At 39.8% G+C, this 25,311-nt stretch overlaps 2 protein-coding genes across 2 annotated transcripts; one reads left to right on the forward strand and one right to left on the reverse strand.

The window, feature by feature from the left end:
* Window positions 1–17,754: 17,754 nt before the first annotated feature.
* LOC130704590 (endogenous retrovirus group K member 13-1 Env polyprotein-like) lies at window positions 17,755–20,294 on the forward strand. Its single transcript, XM_057526201.1, has 3 exons — window positions 17,755–17,872; window positions 18,325–19,648; window positions 20,287–20,294. Exons 2-3 carry the CDS (start codon window positions 18,391–18,393, stop codon window positions 20,292–20,294), a joined length of 1,266 nt encoding a protein of 421 aa, XP_057382184.1. The 5' UTR covers window positions 17,755–17,872; window positions 18,325–18,390.
* Window positions 20,295–23,266: 2,972 nt separating this feature from the next.
* Window positions 23,267–24,160, reverse strand: MC2R (melanocortin 2 receptor). The gene has a single exon (XM_007196232.2). It carries the CDS (start codon window positions 24,158–24,160, stop codon window positions 23,267–23,269), a length of 894 nt encoding a protein of 297 aa, XP_007196294.1.
* Between the last annotated feature and the right edge of the window lie 1,151 nt (window positions 24,161–25,311).

The following is a 25,311-nucleotide window of genomic DNA, read 5'->3' on the forward strand; positions in this document are numbered from 1 at the left end:
TCCTTTGCTGCTTTTGAGATTAACTCTTTGATTTTTGACAGTTTTTTTTTAATAAATTTATTTATTTATTTATTTATTTTTGGCTGCATTGGGGTCTTCATTGCTGCACACGGGCTTTCTCTAGTTGCGGTGAGCAGGGGCTACTCTTCATTGCGGTGCACGGGCTTCTCATTGTGGTGGTTTCTCTTGTTGTGGAGCACAGGCTCTAGGTGCCCGGGCTTCAGTAGTTGTGGCACACGGGCTTCAGTAGTTGTGGCTCGTGGGCTCTAGAGCACAGGCTCAGTAGTCGTGGTGCACGGACTTAGTTGCTACCTGGCATGTGGGATCTTCCCGGACCAAGGCTCGAACCTGTGTCCCCTGCATTGGCAGGCAGATCCTTAACCACTGCGCCATCAGGGAAGCCCTTGACAGTTTTATTATAATGTGTCTTGGAGAAGACCTTTCTGAGTTGAATTTGTTTGGGGACCTATAAGCTTCATGAACTTGGGTATCTGAATTTCTCCCCACATTTGGGACATTCTCAGCCATTATTTCTTTCAATAAGCTTTTACTTTTTTCTCTCTCTCTTCTCTTGCTGGAACTCTAATACTGCATAGATTGCTTAAGTTATTGTATTCCATAAGTCCTGTGAGCTTTCTACATTTCTTTTCATTCTTTTTTCCTTTTGCTCCTCTGAATGAATAATTTCAAATGATCTGTCATTGAGTTTACAGATTCTTTCTTCTTCTTGGTCCAGTCTGTTGTTGAAGCTCTCTATTGACTTTTTCAGTTCAATTATTGTGTTCTTCATCTCCAAAAACTCTATTTAGTTCTTTTTTGTTTTCTATCTCCAGTTGAACTTCTCATTTTGTTCCTGTATTGTTTTCCTGATTTCATTAAATTGTTTATTTGTGTTCTCTTGTATCTCTCTGTGCATCTTTAGAATAATTATTTTGAATTCTTTATCAGGCAATTTGAGTATGTCCATTTCTTTGGGGTCAGCTACTGAAAGTTTGCTGTGATCCTTTGGTGGTGTCGTGAGTGCCTGACTCTTTGTGACCCCTGTAGCCTTGCATAGGTGTCTGGTTATTCTCCCTTCTCCTTTCTTTTTTAACTGCAAATCTTCCCCCAAAGGTCTCTAAGTTTATGGCTCCCACTTTTCACTTCCCGTTACCCTCAAAACCTTGCAATATGTTTGTTCTTCCAGAAGACACTAAAGGCAGATTTCCTTTGGTTACAATGTCCAAAGACTTTTCCCTAATTACTGCCCTCCTCGGCCTCTATTTGGCTTTGGGCCCTGCTGAGAATTCTCCCTCATTTTGTCATTCTCCTTCCCTGGCTTCTGTAGCATTCAGGCTCTTGGCATCCTTCTTTGATGGCTCTTCTGATGTCTCCCTTTTAACTCCTATTCATGTTACTATGGTGGCATAAAAAATTATCCCCAAACTTAGTGGTATAAATGGCCATTTATTATGTTCATTAATTCTGTAGGTCAAGAATTAAGATGCGGAATAGCAAGGATGGTTTGTCTCTGCTCAGTGATGTCTGGCCAGGCAGGAAGGCTCAACTGGAGTGATCTGAAAATTGGTCCCCCCCCATGTCTGGTGTTTGATGCTGGCTGTGGCTAGGGGCCTCAGTCACTCTCCATGTAGTCCTTCTATGTGGATTCCCCATGTGGGCTAGTTTGGGCTTCCTCACAGTACTGTGGCCTGGTTCCAAGGATGAGTGTCTCCATAAAGAGTGGCCCAGGCAGAAGCTGTATCCTTTTTTTTTAGTATTTATTTATTTGGCTGCTCCGGGTCTTAGTTGAGGCATGTGGGAGGATCTTTAGTTGTGGCATGTGAACTCTTAGTTGTGGCATGCAGGATATAGTTCCCTGACCAGGCTAACCCTAACCCTCTGCATTGGGAGCATGGAGTCTTAGCCATTGGACCACCAGGGAAGTCCCAGAAGCTGTATCCTTTTAAGGATTTTGCTTCAGAAGTAATACAGCATCTCTTCTGCCATATTTTATTGGTTGGAGCAGTCACAAACCCAGATTCAAAAGGAGGGACATTCTTCAGTGAAAACATTAGGTGAAAAAAAATTATTTCTCTAAATTAAGGAGAATTTTAATGATTTCTCTATGCACATTTATTTTTTTAACAGTATAAGATTTTGAGTAGCCCTCAAGAACATAAAATATGAATCGGTTGGTCAGCTACTTTTTCACTAAATATGTATACAGAAATCTCTAGGGTGAACACAGCTGTGGTTACAAATTCTGCAACTTAAAATTTTCTATAAGTTCAGGAAATATTCTTATATTTATTGTCGGTTTTCAAGATGAACTTATTTCTGCTATTGAGTCACTAGGTAATTGTTAGAAAGTTGATTTGTCTTTTTTCCTGAAATGAATTCTCAAAAGACATTTTTAATTGCGCAAGTTTGTTGATGACAAGTTGCTGGAGCCCCAGTTAAGGAAAATTACCAAATCTCTGAACCTTTGAGCCTTAGCCAACCATTTGCTGGAAGAAATTGACTCTGGGTGATGGAAGTGAATCAAATTATTCCAAAGGTTATGCAGGGGCAAATTCTAAGCCTCCTCCAGAGAACCAACTACTGCTATTACCCACAAGTGGACTATGACTGAAAACTCATCCAGATGCGTCTATGTACTCAGAAGAGTCTACTTGATGATATCCCCTGGGCTAAGTAACCTGGAGGCAGGTGTGTGAAAAACATTAAAGCTTGAAGGCCGTTAACAAGTCAGAAAGGGAAATGGAAAGGCAGAAAAATGGAACACAGAATGGTGAGGCTTTCTAGTATGAATGACAAACAATCAGGAATGATTGTTTATGTTATGGGTTATTTTATCATTTATAGGGATACTTTGCATTCATGGGACTGTGCCCACAGAGTAAGGATGTCAGTGTGCTTTGTAGGTGAACAGTAACATTCTTATGAGAGATCTTGGGGAAAATGCTGTATTTGTATAAAATTGGCAAAATAGTCTAAAAGTTGAAGCCCTCTGAGAATTACTCACCTTATTAGTTAATAGGCAACGGTGGTCCCTGGGATTCTGGGCTTATTATCTCAGATGCAAAATTCAAAACATAGGGCATGAAAGTCTCTCTAGAATATTCTTTTCTTTTATTTATTTATTTATTTTATTTATTTATTTTTAGCTGCGTTGGGTCTTTGTTGCTGTGCGTGGGCTTCCTCTAGTTGCGGTGAGCGGGGGCTACTCTTCATTGCGGTGCACAGGCTTCTCACTGTGGTGGCTTCTCTTGTTGCAGAGTATGGGCTCTAGGCACCCAGGCTTCAGGAGTTGTGACTCATGGGCTCTGGAGTGCAGGCTCAGTAGTTGTGGCACATGGGCTTGGTTGCTCTGTGGCATGTGGGATCTTCCTGGACCAGGGCTCGAACCCATGTCCCCTGCACTGGCAAGCAGATTCTTTTTTTTTTTTAATTTATTTATTTAATTTATTTATTTTTGGCTGTGTTGGATCTTCATTGCTGTGGGCTCTCTCTAGTTGTGGTGAGCGGGGGCTACTCTTCATTGCGGTGTGCAGGCTTCTCATTGCAGTGGCTTCTCTTGTTCTGGAGCACGGGCTCTAGGCGTGCGGGCTTCAGTAGTTGTGGCATGCGGGCTCAGTAGTTGTGGCACACGGGCTTAGTTGCTCCGCGGCATGTGGGATCTTCCCGGACCAGGGCTTGAACCCGTGTCCCTTGCATTGGCAGGCGGATTCTTAACCACTGCACCACCAGGGAAGCCCTAGAATATTCTTGTTAACTGAGAATGCTTTTCTTATATATTCTTATATTTATTTTACCATGAGAAATTTAGCCTTAAAAAACTTAGCACCTATGGTTAAATTTTCCTGAGAGGTTAATTTCTTTCCTAAGTCTTGCTGAGAAGTAAGTGTGATATGTTGGGATATAGCTGGGGTTAGATGCCTAGGATTGGTGACTGATTTGAGGACCATTGGAGGATTCTGAGCAACAACTATTAGTATCCTGGTGGTCATGGTTGAGGAACAGTTATTACTTTGATTTTACGAATTCAATAGAAACAAAATTTCCTTTCACAGACTCCTTCCACATAGATCACATAAACTGGAAAATTGGGAAGAGCACATGACTAAAATCAGCACATAGTTAAAGCAAAAATTAAATATTTGGGTTTTACAACAACTATATTAAATTTCAATGAACTTTGCAGAGATTTTTTTCCAACAACATTTATGTTCTTATAAATTGTGTTCTTAATTTCTCCAGCTTTGCAGGGGATCATCCTTCTTTCACTATTCAGTAAGACAGCACTAATTTCCCATCCCACATCCTGTTGAAAGTCCAACACATTACACACTTTCTCAGGATTTTCAGAGAATTTGCATACTTCTGGTGGCTGCCACTCTGAGCTCTGTATATATATGTATATATCTATATACAGTATGTGTGTGTGTGGGTGGGTGTGTAGCTCTCTACATGTAGAATATATATATATATATTTTAAAGGGAACTACCCATCCATCTGTTCCTCCATTATCATTTGGCATGTGTTCCTTGGGCAGATTAGTTGGTGGGTCATCTGACAAGGTCATATGGATTGAAAAAAATCTTTTTCTGGAGGAGATTAATGGTTTGGGGGAGGAAATCTGCAAGTAGGAAGTGCAGAAGAGACAGAAATGGCAAGAAAGTCCCAGAACCTTGTCATTACGTTAAAGGCTGTGGGCATCCGAAGAGTGGCAGAAAGGCACTAACCACAGAGGAAGTGGGAACAGCCAAGAAGAAAATGCCCAGGTTTCCTTGTTTATAATTGTTTAAATTTTGCCTGCATGGTCCTGACCTGACTTTTAGAATATGGGGTGATTCCTATGAGTTACTTAAATATCTTTTAGAGTTTAACTTTGATTATCTATAGACTTTCTGACTGTATCTCTTTATATAACTTTTTTGTGGTTGTTCTAGGTATTACATTATTTATACATAACTTATCACAGTCTACTGGTGTCAACATTTTACCAGTTTGAGTGAAGTATAGAAACCTTATTTCCCCTTCTGTTTCTTTTCCTCTCCCTTTTATATTATAATGGTCTTAAATATTTCCTCTACATATATTTAGAACCACATCAGACAGTTTCAATGTCAAACATAATTTAGAAAACTCTAGAAGAGAAGGAAAATCTATTGTATTTATCCATATTTTTACTCTTTCCATTTTTCTTCCTTCTTGATGTGCCAAGATTCCTTAATTTATCATTTCCTTCTGTTCAGAGAACATTAACCATTCTTCTAGATTTACTGGTGACAAATTCTCTTAGTTTTCCTTAAATGGAGAATGTGTCAATTTTGCCTTCATTCCTGAAGGATATTTTTGCTGGATGTAGTGTTCTGGGCTGAGAGTTATTTTCTTTCAATAATTAAAAAATATTGTGCTACTCCCTTTGTCCTCTAAATTTTTCTGATTAGTAATCCTTATCATTCAAATTGTTTTTTTCCTAATATGTGAAGTATTATTTCTCTCTTGCTGCTTTCAAGACCTTCCTTCTTTTCTTTTCTTTTCTCCTCCCTCCCTCCCTCCCTTCCTCCCTTCCTTCCCCTTCCTTCCTTCTTTCCTTCCTTCCTTCCCCTCCCTTCCTTCCTTCCTTCCCCTCTTTTCCTTCCTTCCTTCCTTCCTCCCTTCCTTCATCCCTTCAGCCTTTAGTTTTTTAGAAGACTGACTGTGATATGTCTTGGGGTGGATTTCTTTAGGTTTATCTAGTTTGGGATTTGCTCTACTTCTTGAATCTATTGGCTTATGTGTTTTGTTACATTGGGAATTTTCATCCATTATTTTTCAAGCACTTTTCAGCTCCTTTTACTTTCTCCCCTTCCAGTACTTTGACATGAATTTTATTTTATTTTTTAAAAATAAATTTATTTATTTTTGGCTGCATTGGGTTTTCATTACTGTGCACAGGCTTTCTCTAGTTGTGGTGAGTGGGGGTTACTCTTTGTTGCAGTGCGTGGGCTTCTCATTGCGGTGGCTTCTCTTGTTGCAGAGCACGGGCTCTAGGCATGCGGGCTTCAGTAGTTGTGGTATGTGGGCTCAGTATTTGTGGCTCTCAGGCTCTAGAGCGCAGGCTCAGTAGTGGCGCAGGGGCTTAGTTGCTCTGCGGCATGTGGGATATTCCCTGAGCAGGTCTCAAACCCATGTCCCCTGCATTGACAGGTGGATTCTTCACCACTGCACCACCAGGGAAGTCCCTGACATGAATTTTAGATCTTTAACTATGGCCCCACAAGTCCCTGAGTCTCTGTTCGTTCATTTTCAGTCTATTTTTCCTCTCTTGTTCAGATTGGGTAATTCCTATTGTTCTATATTAAAGTTATCAGATTGTTTCTCCCATCTGTTACAATCTACTGTTGAGTTCATCCACTGAGTTTTTAAAAAATTTGGTTACTTTCAGTTCTAAGCTATTCATTTGGTTCTTTATATCTTTTTTTTTAATATCGTTTTTTGCTGAATTTTTTTCATTTGTTTCAAGTGTGCTTGTAATTCACTGTTGAAGTATTTTATTATGACTGCTTTAATATATTTTTTAAATAATTCTAACACCTCTTAACATCTGTTGATTATCTTTTATCACTCAAGTTGAGATCTTCCTGGTTCTTGGGATGATGAATGATTTGAATTGAAACCTGGATATTTTGGGTATTATTTTATGTGATTTTAAAAATCTGATTTAAACCTTCTGCCTTAAGTAAGTATTGAGCTTGAATATCTGGTTTTCTCTAACACTGCCAGCAGGGGAAGAGGGGAGGCCCTGCCTCCAGGTGATGGTAGAATTCCAGGATCTTTACTTGGCTTCCACTAACCCTTGACCTAGGGAGAGCCTTCTCATTAATTCTGGGTGTGGGTGAGAGTTTTGATTTCTGATGATGCTACCCTGGTGGGTATGGGCAGAGTGTCTTGTTATTGCCCCTTACGTGGTATCCACCAACACCAGGGTATGCAGGAGGTTGCCTCATTACTGCTGGGCTGTGGTGAATGTCTACACTAGGCCTCCTTTGACACCACTCTATTGATGCTGGGTGAGGAGTAGTCCAGGTTGCCTGTGTGGTCTCCATGGACACCATTGAGGGGGAGAGGACAGAGGCTCTTTATTGCCTGGCAGGGATAAAATCTCTGGCTCTGCACTTAGCTTTGCTGGTGTGGTCACAAGGTTTTTCTGTTGTGTTTTGCTCGAGTAGCCCAGTTATTACCTAAAATTTTCCTTCTTGCTAGCCTGTCCTTTTCCTTGTCCTTTGGCTAGAGAGATCAAGTTTTGTGGGTATGTATGTGTGTGTTGGTCCTATGACCACTGGGACTTTCAAGTTGCTGGCTTCTTCAGGTCACATCTGGGAATTTGGGGGCAGAGAGAACAACCTGGGAACCCATTACTGTGTTGTTCATTGGGTCCTACAGTATCTAGTTGATTTGCTTTCTCACCACCTCTCAGAATCTTCTTATGTTTGTGTTATACATCACATCTAGGGGTTTTAGTTGTATTTAGCAGAAGGAACAGGGAAAAGTACATCTACTCTATCTTCCCAGAATGAGAACTCTATAACATACTCATTTCTATGGCACCTCACTTTTTATCTTGTAATATTTTTTCTTATGGTTTGCTTTTCTAATTCAACTACTCCTTCCTATGCTTATTGTTTACATGGTATATACTTTCCCAACCAATTTCTTTTAACATATATATGTCTGTAAATTAAAGAGATTCTCTTCTTGATAGAATATAGTTGTGTTTTACATTATATCCATTCTGATCACCTCTGCCTTTTAATTGGTATGGCCAGTCCATTAATATTTAATATAATTATTAATATGTTTTTAATCAGTATTACCATTTAAAAAATTTAGGTTCCTTCTTTTTTTTAAAGTTTTCTTTTTTTCTTTTTTTTTTTAAATTTATTTATTTATTTATTTTTGGCTGTGTTGGGTCTTCGTTTCTGTGCGAGGGCTTTCTCTAGTTGTGGCAAGCGGGGGCCACTCTTCATCGCGGTGCGCGGGCCTCTCACTGTCGCGGCCTCTCTTTGCGGAGCACAGGCTCCAGACGCGCAGGCTCAGTAGTTGTGGCTCACGGGCCTAGTTGCTCCGCTGCATGTGGGATCTTCCCAGCCCAGGGCTCGAACCCGTGTCCCCTGCATTAGCAGGCAGATTCTCAACCACTGCACCACCAGGGAAGCCCCTATGTTCCTTCTTTTTGTCTTCTTCCACTGCTCCTCCTTTTGTATCTTCTTTTGGATTATTGAGTATTTTTTAATGAACAACATTTTAATTTTTTAATTCACTTTTTAGCTCTCTTTGCATTATTTTTCAGTAGTTGACTTAGGAATTAAATACACATCTTTAGCTTCTCACAATATATTTAGAGTTAATGTAGTATCATTTTATGTAAAATATAGCACACTTGCAACTGTAGAAGTCCATTTACTGACCCAATCCTTTTTACTATAGCTATCCTGTATTCTATTCATATATTAGTCTCACAAGAAAATGTTATATAAGTTTTCTCTGAATAATCATGTGTACTTTATTTTATTTTATTTAATAAATTTATTCATTTATGTATTTTTGGCTGCATTGGGTCTTTGTTGCTGTGCGTGGGCTTTCTCTAGTTGCAGTGAGTGGGGTCTACTCTTTGTTGAGGTGTGCAGGCTGCTTCTCATTGTGGTGGCTTCTCTTGTTGCGGAGCACGGGCTCTAGGTGCACGGGCTTCAGTAGTTGTGGCACGTGGGCTCAGTAGTTGTGGCTTGTGGGCTTAGTTGCTCCGTGGCATGTGGGATCTTCCCGGACCAGGGCTTGAACCTGTGTCCCCTGCACTGGCAGGCAGATTCTTAACCACTGCGCCACCAGGGAAGCCCCAGTCATGTGTATTTTAAATAAACTAAGAGAAAGTCATTATTTATATTTACTTACATATTTACATATTACAATTTCAAATGCTCTTCATTCATTCCTGGAGCAATGCAGTTCCTCTGATATAATTTCCCTTTAGTCTGAAGAATTTCTTTTGGCAATTCTTATAGTGCAGTTCTGCTGTTGATAAATTCCCTTAATTTTAATTTATTTGAAAATGTCTTTGTTTTTCCTTCATTCTTAAAGAATATTTTTATTGGATATGGAATTCTGCATTGGCAGATTTTTCTTTCAGCACTTCCAAAATGTTGTGCAACTGTCTTCCTGCTTTCATTGTTTCTGATGGTGAGTGTATTGCTGTTTGAATTATTGTTCCCCTCTGTGTAATGTGTTCTTTTATTCTGTCTCCTTTAAAGATTTTTCTCTTCATCTTTACTTTTCAACAGTTTGACTAGGATGCGCCTTGTTATGGTTTTCTTCATATTTCTCATTTGGGTGTGCTGAGCTTGTTGGATCTATAAACTGATGCCTTTCTCCAACTTTGCAAAGTTTTTGGCTATCATTCAATTTTTTTTGTCTGCCCAATTCTCTCTTTCCTCTTCTTGTGTTATTTGGATTACCTATGCTAGACCTTTGGACATTGTGTAACAGGCTCCTAAAGCTCTATTCATTTTTTTACAACCATGTTTTTTTTCTTTCTCTTCCTAAATTGGATGATTTCTACTGATATAGTTTCAAGTTTACAAACTCTTTTGCTGTCGTCTCTACTTTACTATTGAGCCCATCTAGTGAGTTTTTAATTTTAGATTTTGCATTTTTCATTTCTGAAATTTCCATTTTTATTTTTTGAAGTTGCTATTTCTCTAGTGATATTTTCTATCTTTTCATTCATTGTGCATATATTTTCCCTTACCTCACTGAACATTGTTTTAATAACAGTTATAACATCTTTGTTGATATTGACAACATCTGAGTCATCTCAGGGTTGTCTTCTGTTGGTTGTATTTTCCCTTGAGTAAGGATAAACTTTCCTAGTTTATATATCAACTAATTTTGAATTTTATCCTAGAAATTGTAAGTATTATGTTGGAGAGAGTCTGATTTCTGTTATATTCCTCTAAGAATTTTGATGGTTTTATTTAGTATACAATTAACTTGCAGACCATTTATCACTTATAATGATGGCAGTTCAAATGCAAATTTAGTTCCTTAAGCCTTATATGCAAGCTATGTTGAGTCTGCCCTCTACATGCTTGGTTCAAGGGTCAGCCAGAGACTTGGGCAGTGCTTGTCCACAAAATTTAGGGGCTTCTCTTTTCTGGCTTATCCCCTCCATGACATGTCCCTTCACTTTCTGGCAGCTTTGGTGGCCTGGTACCTCAGGCCAGAAAGATGGTGGGCTTTACATGAGAATTTTAATCACCCTGCATCACACTGAGACTGTCACCCCTCAGCTCAAAACTAAAGAAATGCAGACTCACCTATGTCTGTCCCTTCCTTCAAGATTCAACTCCTCTCCAAAACTTTCCTGCTTTTGTTCACTTTTCAGAGCCTCAGATATTTAAAATTGTGTCCAGACTTTATACTTATCTGCTAAAGGGTTTGTTTCTAGGAGTCTGCTCCAGCATACCTACAGTGGAAGCCAAAGCTTTGTTTAACTATTTCTTAAGATGTTCAAGAAGGTTCTCTGCAAAAAATTTGGTCACAACATAAGATTAAGAATTGGTAACTTAACCTCTCAGATCCCTGTTTAATTATCTGAAATGTTAGAAGTAATAACAGTAAATAACCATGCTGTCATTTAACTATCTACTCGTCAACAAATGTGTTGTCTTTTGTGCAAGTGCTTTAAATGCATTGTCTCATCAAGTCCTCACTGGATCATTATGTAGGCATGGCGTACTGTTATAGAGGTGGAGTCATTAGCCCAGTTTATAGATGAGAGAAAGGGCTTCAAAGAGCCTGAGTATTTTCCCCAGGCATGAATCCAGCTCTTTCTGACTCCAGAACTTGAACTTTTAAGCTCTAATCAATGTGCCTGCTAGGACTATTTTTAGGAGTAGAAACTAGTGAAAACCATACAAAAAAATCTGTGAATGTAGAGCTGTAGTGACGATGTGCCATGGAAATACTTAGAAGGATGCAAATAGTTACCAGGAAAGCACTCAGGATTCCTAGAAGTAGCTATTTTTCTTTGCCATGGTTATGTGGAAGTGCTTTAGTCATGATGCTGAAAGTATGATTTTTAGACCTAAATTCTTGCTAATTGTTATGATGAGTTTAGAGATGGGCTTTTTGATTAGGAGTATTTTTACATATGTGGAGTTAGAGATTAAGAGAGCAGGGGAAGTGGGCGAAGGAAAGGCCCTTTATAGTGAGAGAATCAGAAGAGAAAGCACTAAGTTAAGCAGCAGCATTTTTACACTGTGGTCAAAAGGCTCTGCCCACTTGTCTGACACTGGAGTAATATTATTAATAATAATAATAACAATAATAGTAAACACTAACTTTTATTAAGCATTTAGCTTAATACACTGAGTGCTCCAAGCATTGTGCTGAACTTTTATTTTTTAATTTATTTCTCACAAAATTCTGTGAGGCAGGTAATACTCTGGTCCCTATATAACTGGTGGAATTATGGACTCTTATTGAAGTTAAATATCTTGTCCAAGGTTACATAAATAGCACACATGGAGCTGGGATTTGAACTCAATGATGTGAATTTTGAATCATTCTCTTACCTCTCATGACTGTGCTTTTCTGTCTGTAAAAGGAAGTTCTTGCCACTTCTAGACATATTCTATGAATTTATTTGATCAACATTTTAGCTTTATTGGTATTGGGACAATTTTCAATGTGTCCAACACTCTTGGGTTGGATATCATCGAAGAGTCAGGAGAAAGGGAGCAGGAGAAAAGTTTCAGCGCTCTTCAGCAAGGGCTGCAAGGGGTCCTGCTTAAAGTCTATATGACATCACAGTCTTGTTCAGCAAACTCCAGACTGCTAGAACCTGTAGAAAATTGAAAAGGATTAAGTAGGGACAGATAAAATGAAGACTTTTAACAGATTTTAAGCTCATGGGATTTGTTATCTCAGATATAGTATAGCTTCTACTGACATAAAACTTTCTTAAAAAATTAAATTAGGTACATTTATTAATATGCTAATGGAAGCAAGAGACACTCACTGTTCTGAAGGGTATTTGTGGTGGCCCCCAAGCTGTAAGCTTATTCAGCTTTCTGCTTTCCGGAGAACTGCTTGTCTCTCTCTTGGTATGCACTCCTGACGCTGCGGTATTGAGCGTAAAAAAGGAAAATGGCTTGCGGCCAGTTTCGCTCCAGGTGCCTGCTCTGCATCTAAGAGCCCCTGGTTGTTCCCCAGAAGAAGGACGTGCTGCCCTGAGGGGGAAGTCTGTATCTCCAAAGAATGGCCCATAAGGCATGCTGACGCATAGATAGTGGTGCATAGATAGTGGTGCATAGATAGTGGTGCATAGATAGTGGCGCATAGATAGTGGCGACAGAATTATGCGGAAATACAAGGTTTACTGATTTATTGTCTGATATTCGTTCCGTACTAAACCTATATATACATTCATGCTCTTTGAATAAACTTGCCTTGCAACCATCAGTTGTCTTGGCCCTTCTGACCCCATACTGGTGCTTTTCAGTTCCTTACCCCTCACCGCCAGGAACTTCTAGCTTTCTGCAGCCGGTCTGCGGCAAGTGGCGCCCGCACAGGGACCTGAGTGCGTGAGGCATTTCGGAAGATTTCAGGTAAGTAGAACTCTCGAGTGAGATAGTGTGGCCACAAGAAATAATTTCGTTTTTAGGACGGTAACTCGAGAAAGAGTCAGAAGTAAAATAATATGGGACAAAAGGGCTCTAAGGAGCGTGATTTATTTGCTCAGGTTTTGCTTTCAATGTTAAAAGCCCGTGGAACTAAGGTAACTACCTCACAACTTCTGGAATTTTTGCAATTAGTATATGATGCTTGTCCTTGGTTCCCTGAAGGAGGATCAGTGGACTTAGCAATTTGGACTCGTGTAGAAGATGAGTTATCTAAATATCATAAAGCACATGGACCATCTTCTGTTTCAGTTTCCACTTTTAGCTTGTGGAATTTAATAAGAGATTGTTTTAATCCAATTTATGATTCAGTTCCAAAATTAACAGCTAAATCTGTAGAACATATTGCTGCAGTAGCTACTGCTCCTCCGTTGCCACCGAGGATAAAGAGTGTTAATTCACTTGATGATGATGACTTTTCTTTGGATTTAGCGGGTGAAGAAGCCAAATATGAGGCTGAAAAATATCCTGATGAAAATATTCTTCCGCGGTTACAGCAATTACATGTCTCTGTCACTATCCCTCCTAAGCTTAGTCCTTTACAACAAGCAGTACGGGGAGCTCTTAATAGAGGGGAGGATCCTTTATTCTGCTGCCCGGTGGTGGAACGACCTAATCCTCAAAATCCACAACAAAATAATCGGGAATATCAGCCTCTCTCCTTTAAGGTTTTGAAAGATTTAAAAGCAGCCTGTGCACAATATGGGCCTATAGCCCCTTTCACTATTACTATGTTGGATACTATTGCAACAGAAGCATTGCCTCCAGCAGACTGGAAATCTATTGCTCGTGCTTGTCTCACTGGTGGCGACTATTTACTTTGGAAATCAGAATATTATGAAAAGGCTGCTGAACAAGCTGAAAGAAATACTGCACATAATGTGCTAGTAAATTATGAGATGTTGATTGGGGAAGGACATCAGTTATTACAGGATCAATTAGCTTTCCCTTTTGTGGCTTATGCTCAGATCAATCATATAGCTCTACATGCATGGAAACATTTACCTGCCTCCACTAGGACTGAAGACCTTGCTAAAATAAGGCAAGGGGCAGATGAACCTTATGCTGATTTTGTGGCTAGATTATTACAGGCTGTTAATAGAATTATTTCTGATGGTCCTTCTGGAGCAATTATCGTCAAACAATTGGCTTTCGAAAATGCTAATAATATTTGTCAAGCAGCTATACGTCCATGGAAAAGGAAAGGAAATTTAGAGGATTATATTCGAGTTTGTTCTGATATTGGATCATCTTACTTACAGGGAGCAGCTATAGCTGCAGCCCTAACTAAGGCAGGATTTGGGCCAAATGCTAAAAGTAAAAACTGTTTTAAATGTGGGAAGCCAGGTCATTTTGCAAAAAATTGTACTGTTGATACTCCTAAAATTCTGTGCCTCAAGGTAAATCTCCTCCTCCCACAATTTGTCCCCGATGCCAAAGAGGTCGGCATTGGGCTAAAGAATGTCGATCAGTGACTCATAAAGATGGAACTCCCTTGTCGGGAAACTTCCAGAGGGGCCTGCTCCGGCCCCATCAAACAATTGGAGCAATGTCAATAATCCCCCCACAACCTGCTCCACCACCTCCAGCTCAGACCTTTGTTCCTCAGGGAATGGAATCTCCTCCCTTCAAAGGGCCACGCCAAATAGTGCAGGACTGGACCTCTGTGCCTCCACCCAATTCTTATTAACCTCGGATATGGGACCCCAAGCCCTTCCTACGGGAACTTTTGGGCCTTTACCCCAGGGAACGGTTGGTATAATCCTTGGAAGAAGTAGTATGTCTATGAAAGGCTTAACTATTATTCATGGGGTGATTGATGCTGATTATGAAGGGGAATTAAAGGTTATGGTTCAAACATCAAAAGGATCTTTTCTTATCACGCCCAGTATGCGAATAGCTCAGCTTCTATTAATTCCATATATACCAGAAGGAAAAATTTTACAACATAACAAAAGAGGAACTGGGGCTTTCGGTTCCTCTGATGCAGTTTACTGGATTCAACAAATTGGTAGGGAAAGACCACAATTGGTATTAAAAATAAATGGAAGGCCTTTTTCTGGGTTATTAGATACTGGTGCTGATGTTTCTGTTATTTCGTTTATACATTGGCAAAAAATTGGCCCGTGCACCAAACCATTACACAGTTGCAAGGTATTGGCCAATCTAATTCTCCACAACAAAGTTCGCAATACCTACATTGGCAGGATGCTGAAGGTAATCAAGGAATATTCAAACCCTACGTATTGCCCGGATTGCCAGTTAACCTTTGGGGAAGAGATATATTACAACAAATGGGAATCCTATTGCTTAGTCCCAACCCTACTGTAACTAATATATTGTTAAATCAAGGGTATGATCCTAGGAATGGTTTGGGAAAAAATCAACAGGGAAATAAATTACCCTTACAGACTGATAATAAACGGGATAAAACAGGCTTGGGTTTTTTCTAGGGGCCTTGGATTCTCCTCCACCACATGCTGACCCTATAACTTGGATTTCTGATAATCCTGTCTGGGTGGACCAATGGCCCCTTTCTAAGGAGAAATTAATGGCGGCCCATAATATAATTAATGAACAGCTTGCTTTGGGCAGACTAGAAAAGTCTAATAGCCCTTGGAATACTCCTATATTTGTTATAAAGAAAAAATCGGGAAAATATCGTTTATTGCAAGATTTACGTGCTGTTAATCAAACTATGGTAATTATGGGAGCTCTGCAACCAGGTTTGCCTTCTCCTGCAGCCATACCTAAAAATTATATGATTATTATTATTGATCTTAAGGATTGCTTTTTTACTGTTCCTCTATTTCCGGCTGATAAGTTGCGATTTGCTTTTAGCTTACCCTCTTTAAATTTTATAGAACCTATGCAACGTTTTCAATGGAAAGTGCTGCCTCAGGGTATGGCTAATAGTCCTACTTTATGTCAACAGTTTGTAGCTCAAGTTATTGCCCCTGTTCGTAAACAGTTCCCTCAGATATATTTTATTCATTATATGGATGACTTATTACTTGCTTATTCTGATAAACATATTTTACTTAAGGCTTATAATTCCCTTCAAAGTCATTTGTCACGATCAGGACTAGTCATTGCTGCTGACAAAGTACAGATGAACCCACCTTTCTCATATCTTGGTAAGTATATCACAAATTATAATATTACACCTCAGAAGATAGAGATACGGACTGACGTTCTTAAAACTTTAAATGATTTTCAAAAGTTATTAGGAGATATTAATTGGCTGCGACCTTCTTTAAAATTAACTACGGGTCAGTTACAGCCTCTTTTTAATATCCTAAAGGGAAGTCCTGATCCTTCTTCCCCTCGTATTTTAACTTCTGAAGCTCAACAAGCACTCAAGCTTGTAAACAAAGCAATACAATCTGCTCAGCTAACTAGAATTGAGCCTTCTTTACCTATACTATTAATCATCTGTGCTACGTCACATACCCCTACCGCCTTATTATGGCAAGAAACAGGAATTCTTGAATGGATTCATATGAAAAATACGCCTAATAAAGTCATTACACCTTATTATGAGTTAATAGCAACCCTTGTTCAGTTGGGTCGTAGAAGAAATATTCAGTTGGTAGGATATGAACCAAATTCTATTATTATACCTTATACTACTTATCAATATTCTTGGCTATTATTTGTCTCTGATTTTTAGGCTCTTGCTTTTGCTGGATATTCAGGAATTATTGATAATCATTATCCTTCTAATAAGCTCCTTCATTTTGCTACTCAACATCTATTTATTTTTCCTAAAACTATCTGTTCAACTCCTATTCTCAATGCCCCAAATGTTTTTACTGATGGTTCTGCCAATGGCATCGCTGTGGTTATTTCTGATGACTTACTTCATAAAGAACAAACAGATCATACCTCTGCCCAACGAGTTGAATTACATGCGATTTCCTTGGCTTTTCAAATCTTTTCACACTGTTCTTTTAATATCTATACGGATAGCCATTATTTGGTTACTATTTTGCGTAACATAGAAACTGCTATAATTGGCAATACTGTTGATTCTCAATTGTTTCAGACTTTCTTTCAACTACAAAAGATTATTCGTCAGCATGACTTTCCTGTAGCCAAATTACATATTCGAGCCCATTCAGGTCTCCCTGGCCCATTGTCTTTGGGAAATCAATTGGCTGACGAAAATACAAAGATTATAGCCTTAAGTTTATCTCAACCTCAGGATCTTGCTACTCAATCACATAATTTACATCATCAATCTGCTGCTATGCTTCAAAAACAATTCTCTATTTCTAGAGAAACAGCCCAATACATTGTTAAGTCCTGCTCTAAATGTTTACCCCACCTTCCTGTTCCACAATTTGGAGTCAGTCCTCGGGGTTTACTCCCTCATCATCTTTGGCAAATGGATGTTACTCATATTCCCTCTTTTGGTAAATTACAATTTGTTCATGTAACTGTTGATACTTACTCTAATTTTATATGTGCTACGCCTTTGGCTGGGGAATCTACTAAATATGTAATTACTCATTTATTTCATTGTTTTGCATCTATGGGAATTCCTAAAGCTTTAAAAACAGATAATGCTCCAGGATATACGAGTAAAGCTTTTGCCAATTTTTGTGCAACTTTCCATATTTCACATAAAACAGGCATTCCCTACAATCCTCAGGGTCAAGGTATTGTAGAACGTGCCAACCAACAATTAAAAATTACATTACAAAAAATAAAAAAGGGGGAATATGATAGATCTCCTCAGATTATGCTTAATCATGCTTTATTTATTTTAAATTTTTTTACTTTAGATGCATTTAGTCACACGCCTTATGAACGATTGTTTACAGGTCTTTCTGGAACCCCTCCTGAAAAAGCGCTTGTTAAATGGAAAGATCCCATGACTAACCTTTGGCATGGACCAGACCCTGTTTTAGTATGGGGCCGAGGCCATGTTTGTGTTTTCCCTAGGGAGGCAGACTCTCCGCGGTGGCTCCCGGAGCGCTTGGTTCGACATTATCATGCCATCACCAATAAACACCCTGACTCGAAGAATGCATGGCCTGAGGCTCTCGCAATCGACCACAGCACACCCCAACCGGTTCCCCCGGCGGACGAGAAGAATGCGGCGACGGAGTAGGAGACAACTTGTCAGGGAGGCGAGGGGAGATCGAAATCAAATTACTTGGTATCAATTGCAATGTTTAGTATTTCAAGCACGTAGGATTATGGAGGAGAGTGCTCATCCTCGCTCTCCTCTTACCTTTTTTTTTAGCCATGATAGCTGTATTGGCAGCCCCACCTATAGAGGCTAAATCTTATTGGGCTTATGTACCCGATCCTCCTTTATTACAACCTGTTACATGGTCTGAAGCTGACCTTCCAATTTTCTATAATGATTCTACTTTTGGAAGAGTGCTAGGAAATTTGCCTATTACTAATACTTCTGTTAATTACTCTAATTGGTTTAATACTCCCCCTGTTTGTTTAAGTCCTATGAGTACCAATTCGGGTTGTGTTAAGGCTGTTGCTTTAGAACATGCTATTTCTTACCAAACCACTGTAAATTCTCAATTTTTTACTCATTTACATAAAAATTATAAAGCTGTGGGATCTAATATTTGTCTTCCTTGCAAACAGACTGTTTCTAGACGAGAAGATTTATCCACCTTTGTATTTTGGTATAAGGATAACGTTCCCATTCACATGAATGCTAGAGTAACTAAGCTTGCTTCTAATACTTCGTTGGATCATTCTCTATGCATATATCGCTTGAGGATTGAAGATACTGGACATTATTTGTGTATTGAAACTACCATAGGTAATCAAGGGACGTTATTAGCTGGACATCAAATTACGGTCGTAAAGACTGTCACAGAACTACAATTTCCTGCTTTTATGGCTTCTGAATTCCCGCAGTTTGATTTTCCTGTTTGTAATGATACATGGACTAAAGCCTCTGTCTGGTGTACTTTAGATTATGATAATGGCACCATACTAGCTTCTTCTGTCCCCGTTAATAATAACAGCCTTGTTTTTTACAAGCAATGGGAATTCTGGAAACTTGCCTTATCCTTTTCTTATAGACCGGTGATTACTTGCGTCGCTCCTCCTTATGCTTTATTGATTGGAGATTTAATTGTAGAAAACACTATGAATCCTATAGGTTATAATATTACTTGTGTTAATTGTATCTTTAGTAGTTGTGTTTTGCCCGTTAAAGGATCTGCATCTGTTATGATTATGAAGCAACCTTCTTATATAATGTTACCTGTTAATTTGTCTGAACCATGGTATCATAACACTGGCACGCAAGCCTGGCTGGAATTGACTGAAGCGTTAAAACGACCAAAGAGATTTATAGGTGTTCTAATATGTGCAATCCTAGCCTTAGCAGCTTTAACTGCTACTGCGGCCACTGCTGGGATTGCTCTTTCACAAACTATTCACCAGGCTCATTATGTTAATCAGTTATCTAAAAATACTAGTGTAGCATTAGCCCTACAAAGTCATATTGATACCCAACTAAAAACGGAAGTAGATGAATTAAAAAATGTTCTAATAGGAATAGGGGATCAAGTTATGGCTTTAAAATTAAAAATGCGTTTGATTTGTCATGCCAAATATACCTGGATTTGTGTAACTCAACATTTATATAATGATTCACAATGGGATTGGGAAAAAGTAAAAATGCATATATTAAGTGTATGGACTGATGGACACATTAGCCTTGATATTCAAAAGTTAAATGCCGAAATACAAGCTATTCAAGAGGCCCACCTGGACGAAGATGGACCCCAGAATTTGATTCAAGGATTATTAGATCAACTACAAGGGCTAAACCCGATACAATGGATTCATGGAGGGCTCTCAGGCCTGATATCAATTGGTGTACTACTTTTATTGGTGATCGGTTTATTACCTTGTGTTGTTAGATTTGTAATGGGGCGCTTCACTGTCTTGCGTCAGGATGTTCATGGCTTAAAGCTACATTATCAAGCTTTAAAAAATAATAAAAAAGGGGGAAATGTGGTGGCCCCCAAGCTGTAAGCTTATTCAGCTTTCTGCTTTCCGGAGAACTGCTTGTCTCTCTCTTGGTATGCACTCCTGACGCTGCGGTATTGAGCGTAAAAAAGGAAAATGGCTTGCGGCCAGTTTCGCTCCAGGTGCCTGCTCTGCATCTAAGAGCCCCTGGTTGTTCCCCAGAAGAAGGACGTGCTGCCCTGAGGGGGAAGTCTGTATCTCCAAAGAATGGCCCATAAGGCATGCTGACGCATAGATAGTGGTGCATAGATAGTGGTGCATAGATAGTGGTGCATAGATAGTGGCGCATAGATAGTGGCGACAGAATTATGCGGAAATACAAGGTTTACTGATTTATTGTCTGATATTCGTTCCGTACTAAACCTATATATACATTCATGCTCTTTGAATAAACTTGCCTTGCAACCATCAGTTGTCTTGGCCCTTCTGACCCCATACTGGTGCTTTTCAGTTCCTTACCCCTCACCGCCAGGAACTTCTAGCTTTCTGCAGCCGGTCTGCGGCAGGTATTCTTAATCTTTTGTGGGTCCTCCTGCCCTCTGCCCTCCTTATTTTCAGAATTCTGAGGAACATGGTCAAAGTCTGACCTGAGACATTAGGGGATGTGACAAAAAATGTGCTTTCACTGCACGAGAGTATATAGGTATTTAGAGGCTCCTAACATACTATCAAAAATTTTAATTGTAATACAGACTACACTTATGTGGATAAAGAAACATATATGTAGGGCTTCCCTGGTGGTGCAGTGGTTAAGAATCCACCTGCCAACACAGGGGACATGGGTTCGAGCCCTGGTCCGGGAAGATCCTACATGCCGCGGAGCAACTAAGCCCGCAAGCCGCAACTACTGAAGCCCGCGCGCCCGGAGCCCATGCTCCACAACAAGAGAAGCCTCCACAATGAGAAGCCCACGCACTGCAGCGAAGAGTAGCCCCCACTTGCTGCAACTAGAGAAAGCCCATGTGCAGCAACAAAGACCCAACACAGCCAAAAATAAATAAAAATAAATTAAAAGAAAAAGAAACATATATGTAGATTTGCAAAGAGGAGTAACTGGATTCTTTTCTCAGCAATACTTTGCAAATAATAGATCTTAAATATACAACACATGTTGGCAAAATAAATAACAGTTGTTTGCTGTTTCTTCAATGATCATATTGTAATGTCAACGGGAGATTGTCACCCTGAGTGTGAGAATTTCTAGCTACAAACTGTTGCATGTGTAGCAAATAGGGATCTGCACAAAATAGATTTTAAAAATCACTAAATATATGTAAAGGAGTAGCCAACTAAATATTCCATGTATAATTTCTTCTCCTTTATTTTAAAGGGAATATTTATGGAACCCACATATCTGTTTATTTTTTTGGCTGCAGTGCACAGCTTGCAGGATCTTACTTGCCAGACCAGGGATCGAACCTAGGCCCTGGCAGTGAAAGCCCTGAGTCCTAACCACTAGACCGCCAGGGAATGCCCTCAAAACCACATATCTTGAATCTGTATTTTTTGGTACTGTTCTCATTTTTCATAAAATTCACTAGAGGTCATTCATGAAATATAAATTAAATTATATCATTATAGGTAATTTCAAATATGTAAAAGTATAATTCACAATAAGTTGTTTGTCAAACAATATATTTTAGCTTTGTAAATATGACCATGGTTGGTATAATACATATCAATCTTCATTTGAAGTTTGCAAAGATAGCCCAACTGTTAAAAATCTATTAATGTGGTATACCACATTAAGAAATTAAAGGAGGAAAAACTGATCATCTGATAGATGCTGAAAAAGCATTAAATAAAATTCAACATTGATTAGTGATTAAAAATTACTGTTAAGAAACTAGGCAGAAAAAGAACATTATTAACTTGATGAAAGGTAATTTTCAAAAACTTATTGGTGAAATTTTATAAAGCATTTCTATTAAAGTGAAGAAAAGCGTAAGGAATCCCTCAGTCTTTGCTTCTTTTTGCCTTTGTCCTGGAGGTTCTGCCAGAGAAATAAGAGGAGAAAAAGGGTATCATCATTCATTTGGTGAGGGGGAAGGACCAAAGAAGGATTTCTAGAGAATGGAGGACCAGAAGACACACTGTGGGTTTCACCTTCAAGCTGTGTCACAGGCTTTCTGGACACCTGCCCGCAGCTGCCTTCCCTTTAACTCTGTGCTTTCTCTTCTGCTTCTTAAGCTCCTATCCCTCCCCACACCTAATATCCAACCCATCACCCAGCCAGCAGTCCTGCTTGTGGCTGGCTTCTCCTTTCAGCAGCTCAGGGAAAACTCCGAGGGCCAAGAACTGCCTCTTCCCGAGACGCCGTCCCTCACTGTGGATCCTGAGCAGCTCAGCTCCATGCACCTGCAGACCTGGCCTCTTTCTCTCTTCCATCTCAGCAAGGACTTAGGATCAGAATTTGATTCCTCTTTAAGCTTTATCTTTAGCTATTAAAAACAGATGAACTTGCAATTTTTGCTTCCTTTACCCTACTTGGGATGTCACTTTTCGATATCTGGCATCTTTCCTGTGGCTGATGGTAGGATGAAGTTCTCCAGTGATGGTATCTGCCTCTCAGACTCATCTGTGGAATGAGTTTAAGTGTTTTTCATCACTCTCTGGCTTGGGTCTCAATAATAGCACTGTCTTGAAGTATTGTTTTGGTCTTGGTTTCCCCCGTAGTCCAAAAACATGGTGAACACACACACTCTCTACTTAGTCCACAAAATGCATATTGGGGCTTGGGACGTCTTTTCATTTACTTCTATGTTTGGACAGATACACAAGGATTGATTATATCTTCTACAAACTTCACAATTTTCCTCTGACCTTTATTTATTCCTACATAGGAACCAAATGGATTAAATTTTTATTTCCTCCTTTGAAATTTATGCTTCTAAAACATGAGGAGTTTTAACCAGGAAAATACTTTAAGGCCAGTGGGATACTGAGTTAGCAAAGAAGACTAACAGAGAAGGTTTCTTTATTATTGGAAACTCAACGCTGGTTATTTGACGTTTATAATGTGCATCCTGCTTGCTTCCAGAAAGATCTGAGATGGCATACAATAAAGCAGGCAGGCAGAAGGGAAAGCAGGCGAGCAGGGATTCTGTGTGGCAGTGTGGGACAGGCAAATTCAGCTGCAGCAACTTAATGGCACCTTTGGCTTACAAAGGCCCTGTAGTTTATACACTGAGTACTTGTCCTAGTACTTTGGAAAGGCCACCCCAGTGATAGGCTAGCTAGATATCTATAGAAGAACAACTTTTTCCTCAGCCCAGAGTTCTCATATGTGTATTGCTGTATGTGCTTTGTATCCTGTCCTTCTTTTTAGTAAATATTTTGTCTCTCTAGCTATAGAAGTTGTACCTACAGCAAGGCTGTTCACATGGAACTGAGGTATTATAACACAAGTCAGTGGGATTCTCCTCGTGTGCTTTAGGGAAGGAAAGGACAGTTGGAGCATAAGTATTGTTGGTATGTCACGTTACTCTGTCCCTTGACAGTATTTCCACATGGCTCCTAAAATCAGGGGCCAATAATTCTACTGGTACCTGTTGCAGAAGGTCATCTTTTTGAATGCGTCCCTGAGCTCTGGGCTCCGGAAGGCATATATGAAGGGGTCAATGACGGCATTACACATGATCAACACACCGTTCACCTGGAAGAGGGACATGTAGCAGGCACAGTAGGGGTCAGCCGGGCAGAATGTCATCAAGAGGACATGAAGGACAAAGGGTGCCCAACAGAAAATGAAGACCCCGAGCAGAACAGTCAGTGTGACAGCCCCTCTCATGTTGGCTCTGGGAAGCGTGGAGGTCCTCCTGGCGTGGGAGCGGGCCAGCAGGAACATGTGCAGGTAGAGGCAGAGGATGAAGGCCAGCATCAGTGGGAACAGCGCTGTGAAGGCGATCACCGTGGGGACATGATGGGAAAAGGTCACGATGGTGATACTGCTGCCCATACAGCACGTCCAGATGACCATCAGGACGACAAGGGCACGGCGTGGGGTCACGATGCGATGGTACCTCAGAGCGTGGAAGATTGTGATGTAGCGGTCAGCGGCGATCACAGACAGGCTGCAAATGGAGCCAAGGAGGGAGAGGATGAACAGGGAGTCCACCACGTCATCTGCTGTGGTTTCAAAACTGCCTTGAGGCTTGAGGTAACCCATGTTTCTGAACATGATCAGGATGTTTTCCAAGATCTTGTACAGGCTGCCCAGCATATCGGAAATAGCCAAGCTGCATATGAAAAAGTACATGGGTGACTGAAGATTCTTATTCTTGATCACAGTCAGAAGGACCATCAGATTCTCCAAAACCCCAACAATGGATATTGTGAAAAATATCTCTTCTGGCAAAACCACAGGAGGACAGTCTGAATTATTTCTTGCTGTACTGTTGATGCTTTCATACAGGTTGATAATGTGTTTCATCTCTCCTGCGTGTGGTTAAGACAGGGATGTTACTGGGACTTGACAGAAAACTTGATTGATTCTTCAGAATCTTTTCTTCTTTGTAGTTCTTGCTGAAGATCTGAGGTAAAAACCACACAGCCACCTAAAAAAGTGTATGTAGGAATATCAGTTGCAAAATAGATCACAAAATAAAAACAAGCCATGTTAGCTTTGAGGAAGCTCTATTGCCTCTGCAAAATATAATGGTGGAATATTTAAATAAAACAATTTACTGGACCCTCATCTTTTTAAAAATCTTTCCTAAATATATATATATATATTTTTTTTTTTAATTTACTTATTTATTTATTTATTTATTTTTGGCTGTGTTGGGTCTTCGTTTCTGTGCGTGGGCTTTCTCTAGTTGCGGCGAGCGGGGGCCACTCTTCATCGCGGTGCACGGGCCTCTCACTGTCGTGGCCTCTCTTGTTGCAGAGCACAAGCTCCAGACGCGCAGGCTCAGTAGTTGTGGCTCACGGGCCTCGTTGCTCCGTGGCATGTGGGGTCTTCCCAGACCAGGGCTCGAACCCGTGTCCCCTGCATTAGCAGGCAGATTCTCAACCACTGCGCCACCAGGGAAGCCCTCCTAAATATATTTTTATTTTTAGTTGAAGTATAGTTGATTTACAATGTTTTGTTAGTTTCAGGTGTACAGCAAAATGATTCAGTTATGTATATGTTTGTGTATATATATATTATTTTTCAGATTCTTTTGTTTATTTTATATATAGTAACATATACCTGTTAATCCCAAACTCCTTTTATTCCTCCCTGCTTTCCCCTTTGGTCACCATAAGTTTCTTTTCTATGTCTGTGAGCCTGTTTCTGTTTTGTAAGTTCATTTATATCATGTTTTTAGATTCCACATATAAATGATATCATATTTGTCTTCCTCTGTCTGACTTACTTCACTTTGTATGATAATCTCTAGTTCCATCCACGTTGCCGCAAATGACATTATTTCATTCTTTTTTATGGCTGAGTAATATTCCATTGTATATATATACCACATCCTTTTTATCCATTCATCTGTTGATGGACACTTAGGTTGCTTCCATGTCTTGGCTATTATAAATAGTGCTGCTATGAATATTGGGGTGCATGTATCTTTTTGAATGAGAGCTTTCATC

The sequence above is a fragment of the Balaenoptera acutorostrata genome, chromosome 13, assembly GCF_949987535.1.
Source record: "Balaenoptera acutorostrata chromosome 13, mBalAcu1.1, whole genome shotgun sequence".
Classification (NCBI taxonomy): Eukaryota; Metazoa; Chordata; class Mammalia; order Artiodactyla; family Balaenopteridae; genus Balaenoptera; species Balaenoptera acutorostrata.

Bases quoted from the DNA above. Each gene is read 5' to 3' on its own strand.
- LOC130704590 (XM_057526201.1), top strand. From the start codon at position 18,391: ATGAATGCTAGAGTAACTAAGCTTGCTTCTAATACTTCGTTGGATCAT.
- MC2R (XM_007196232.2), bottom strand. From the start codon at position 24,160: ATGAAACACATTATCAACCTGTATGAAAGCATCAACAGTACAGCAAGA.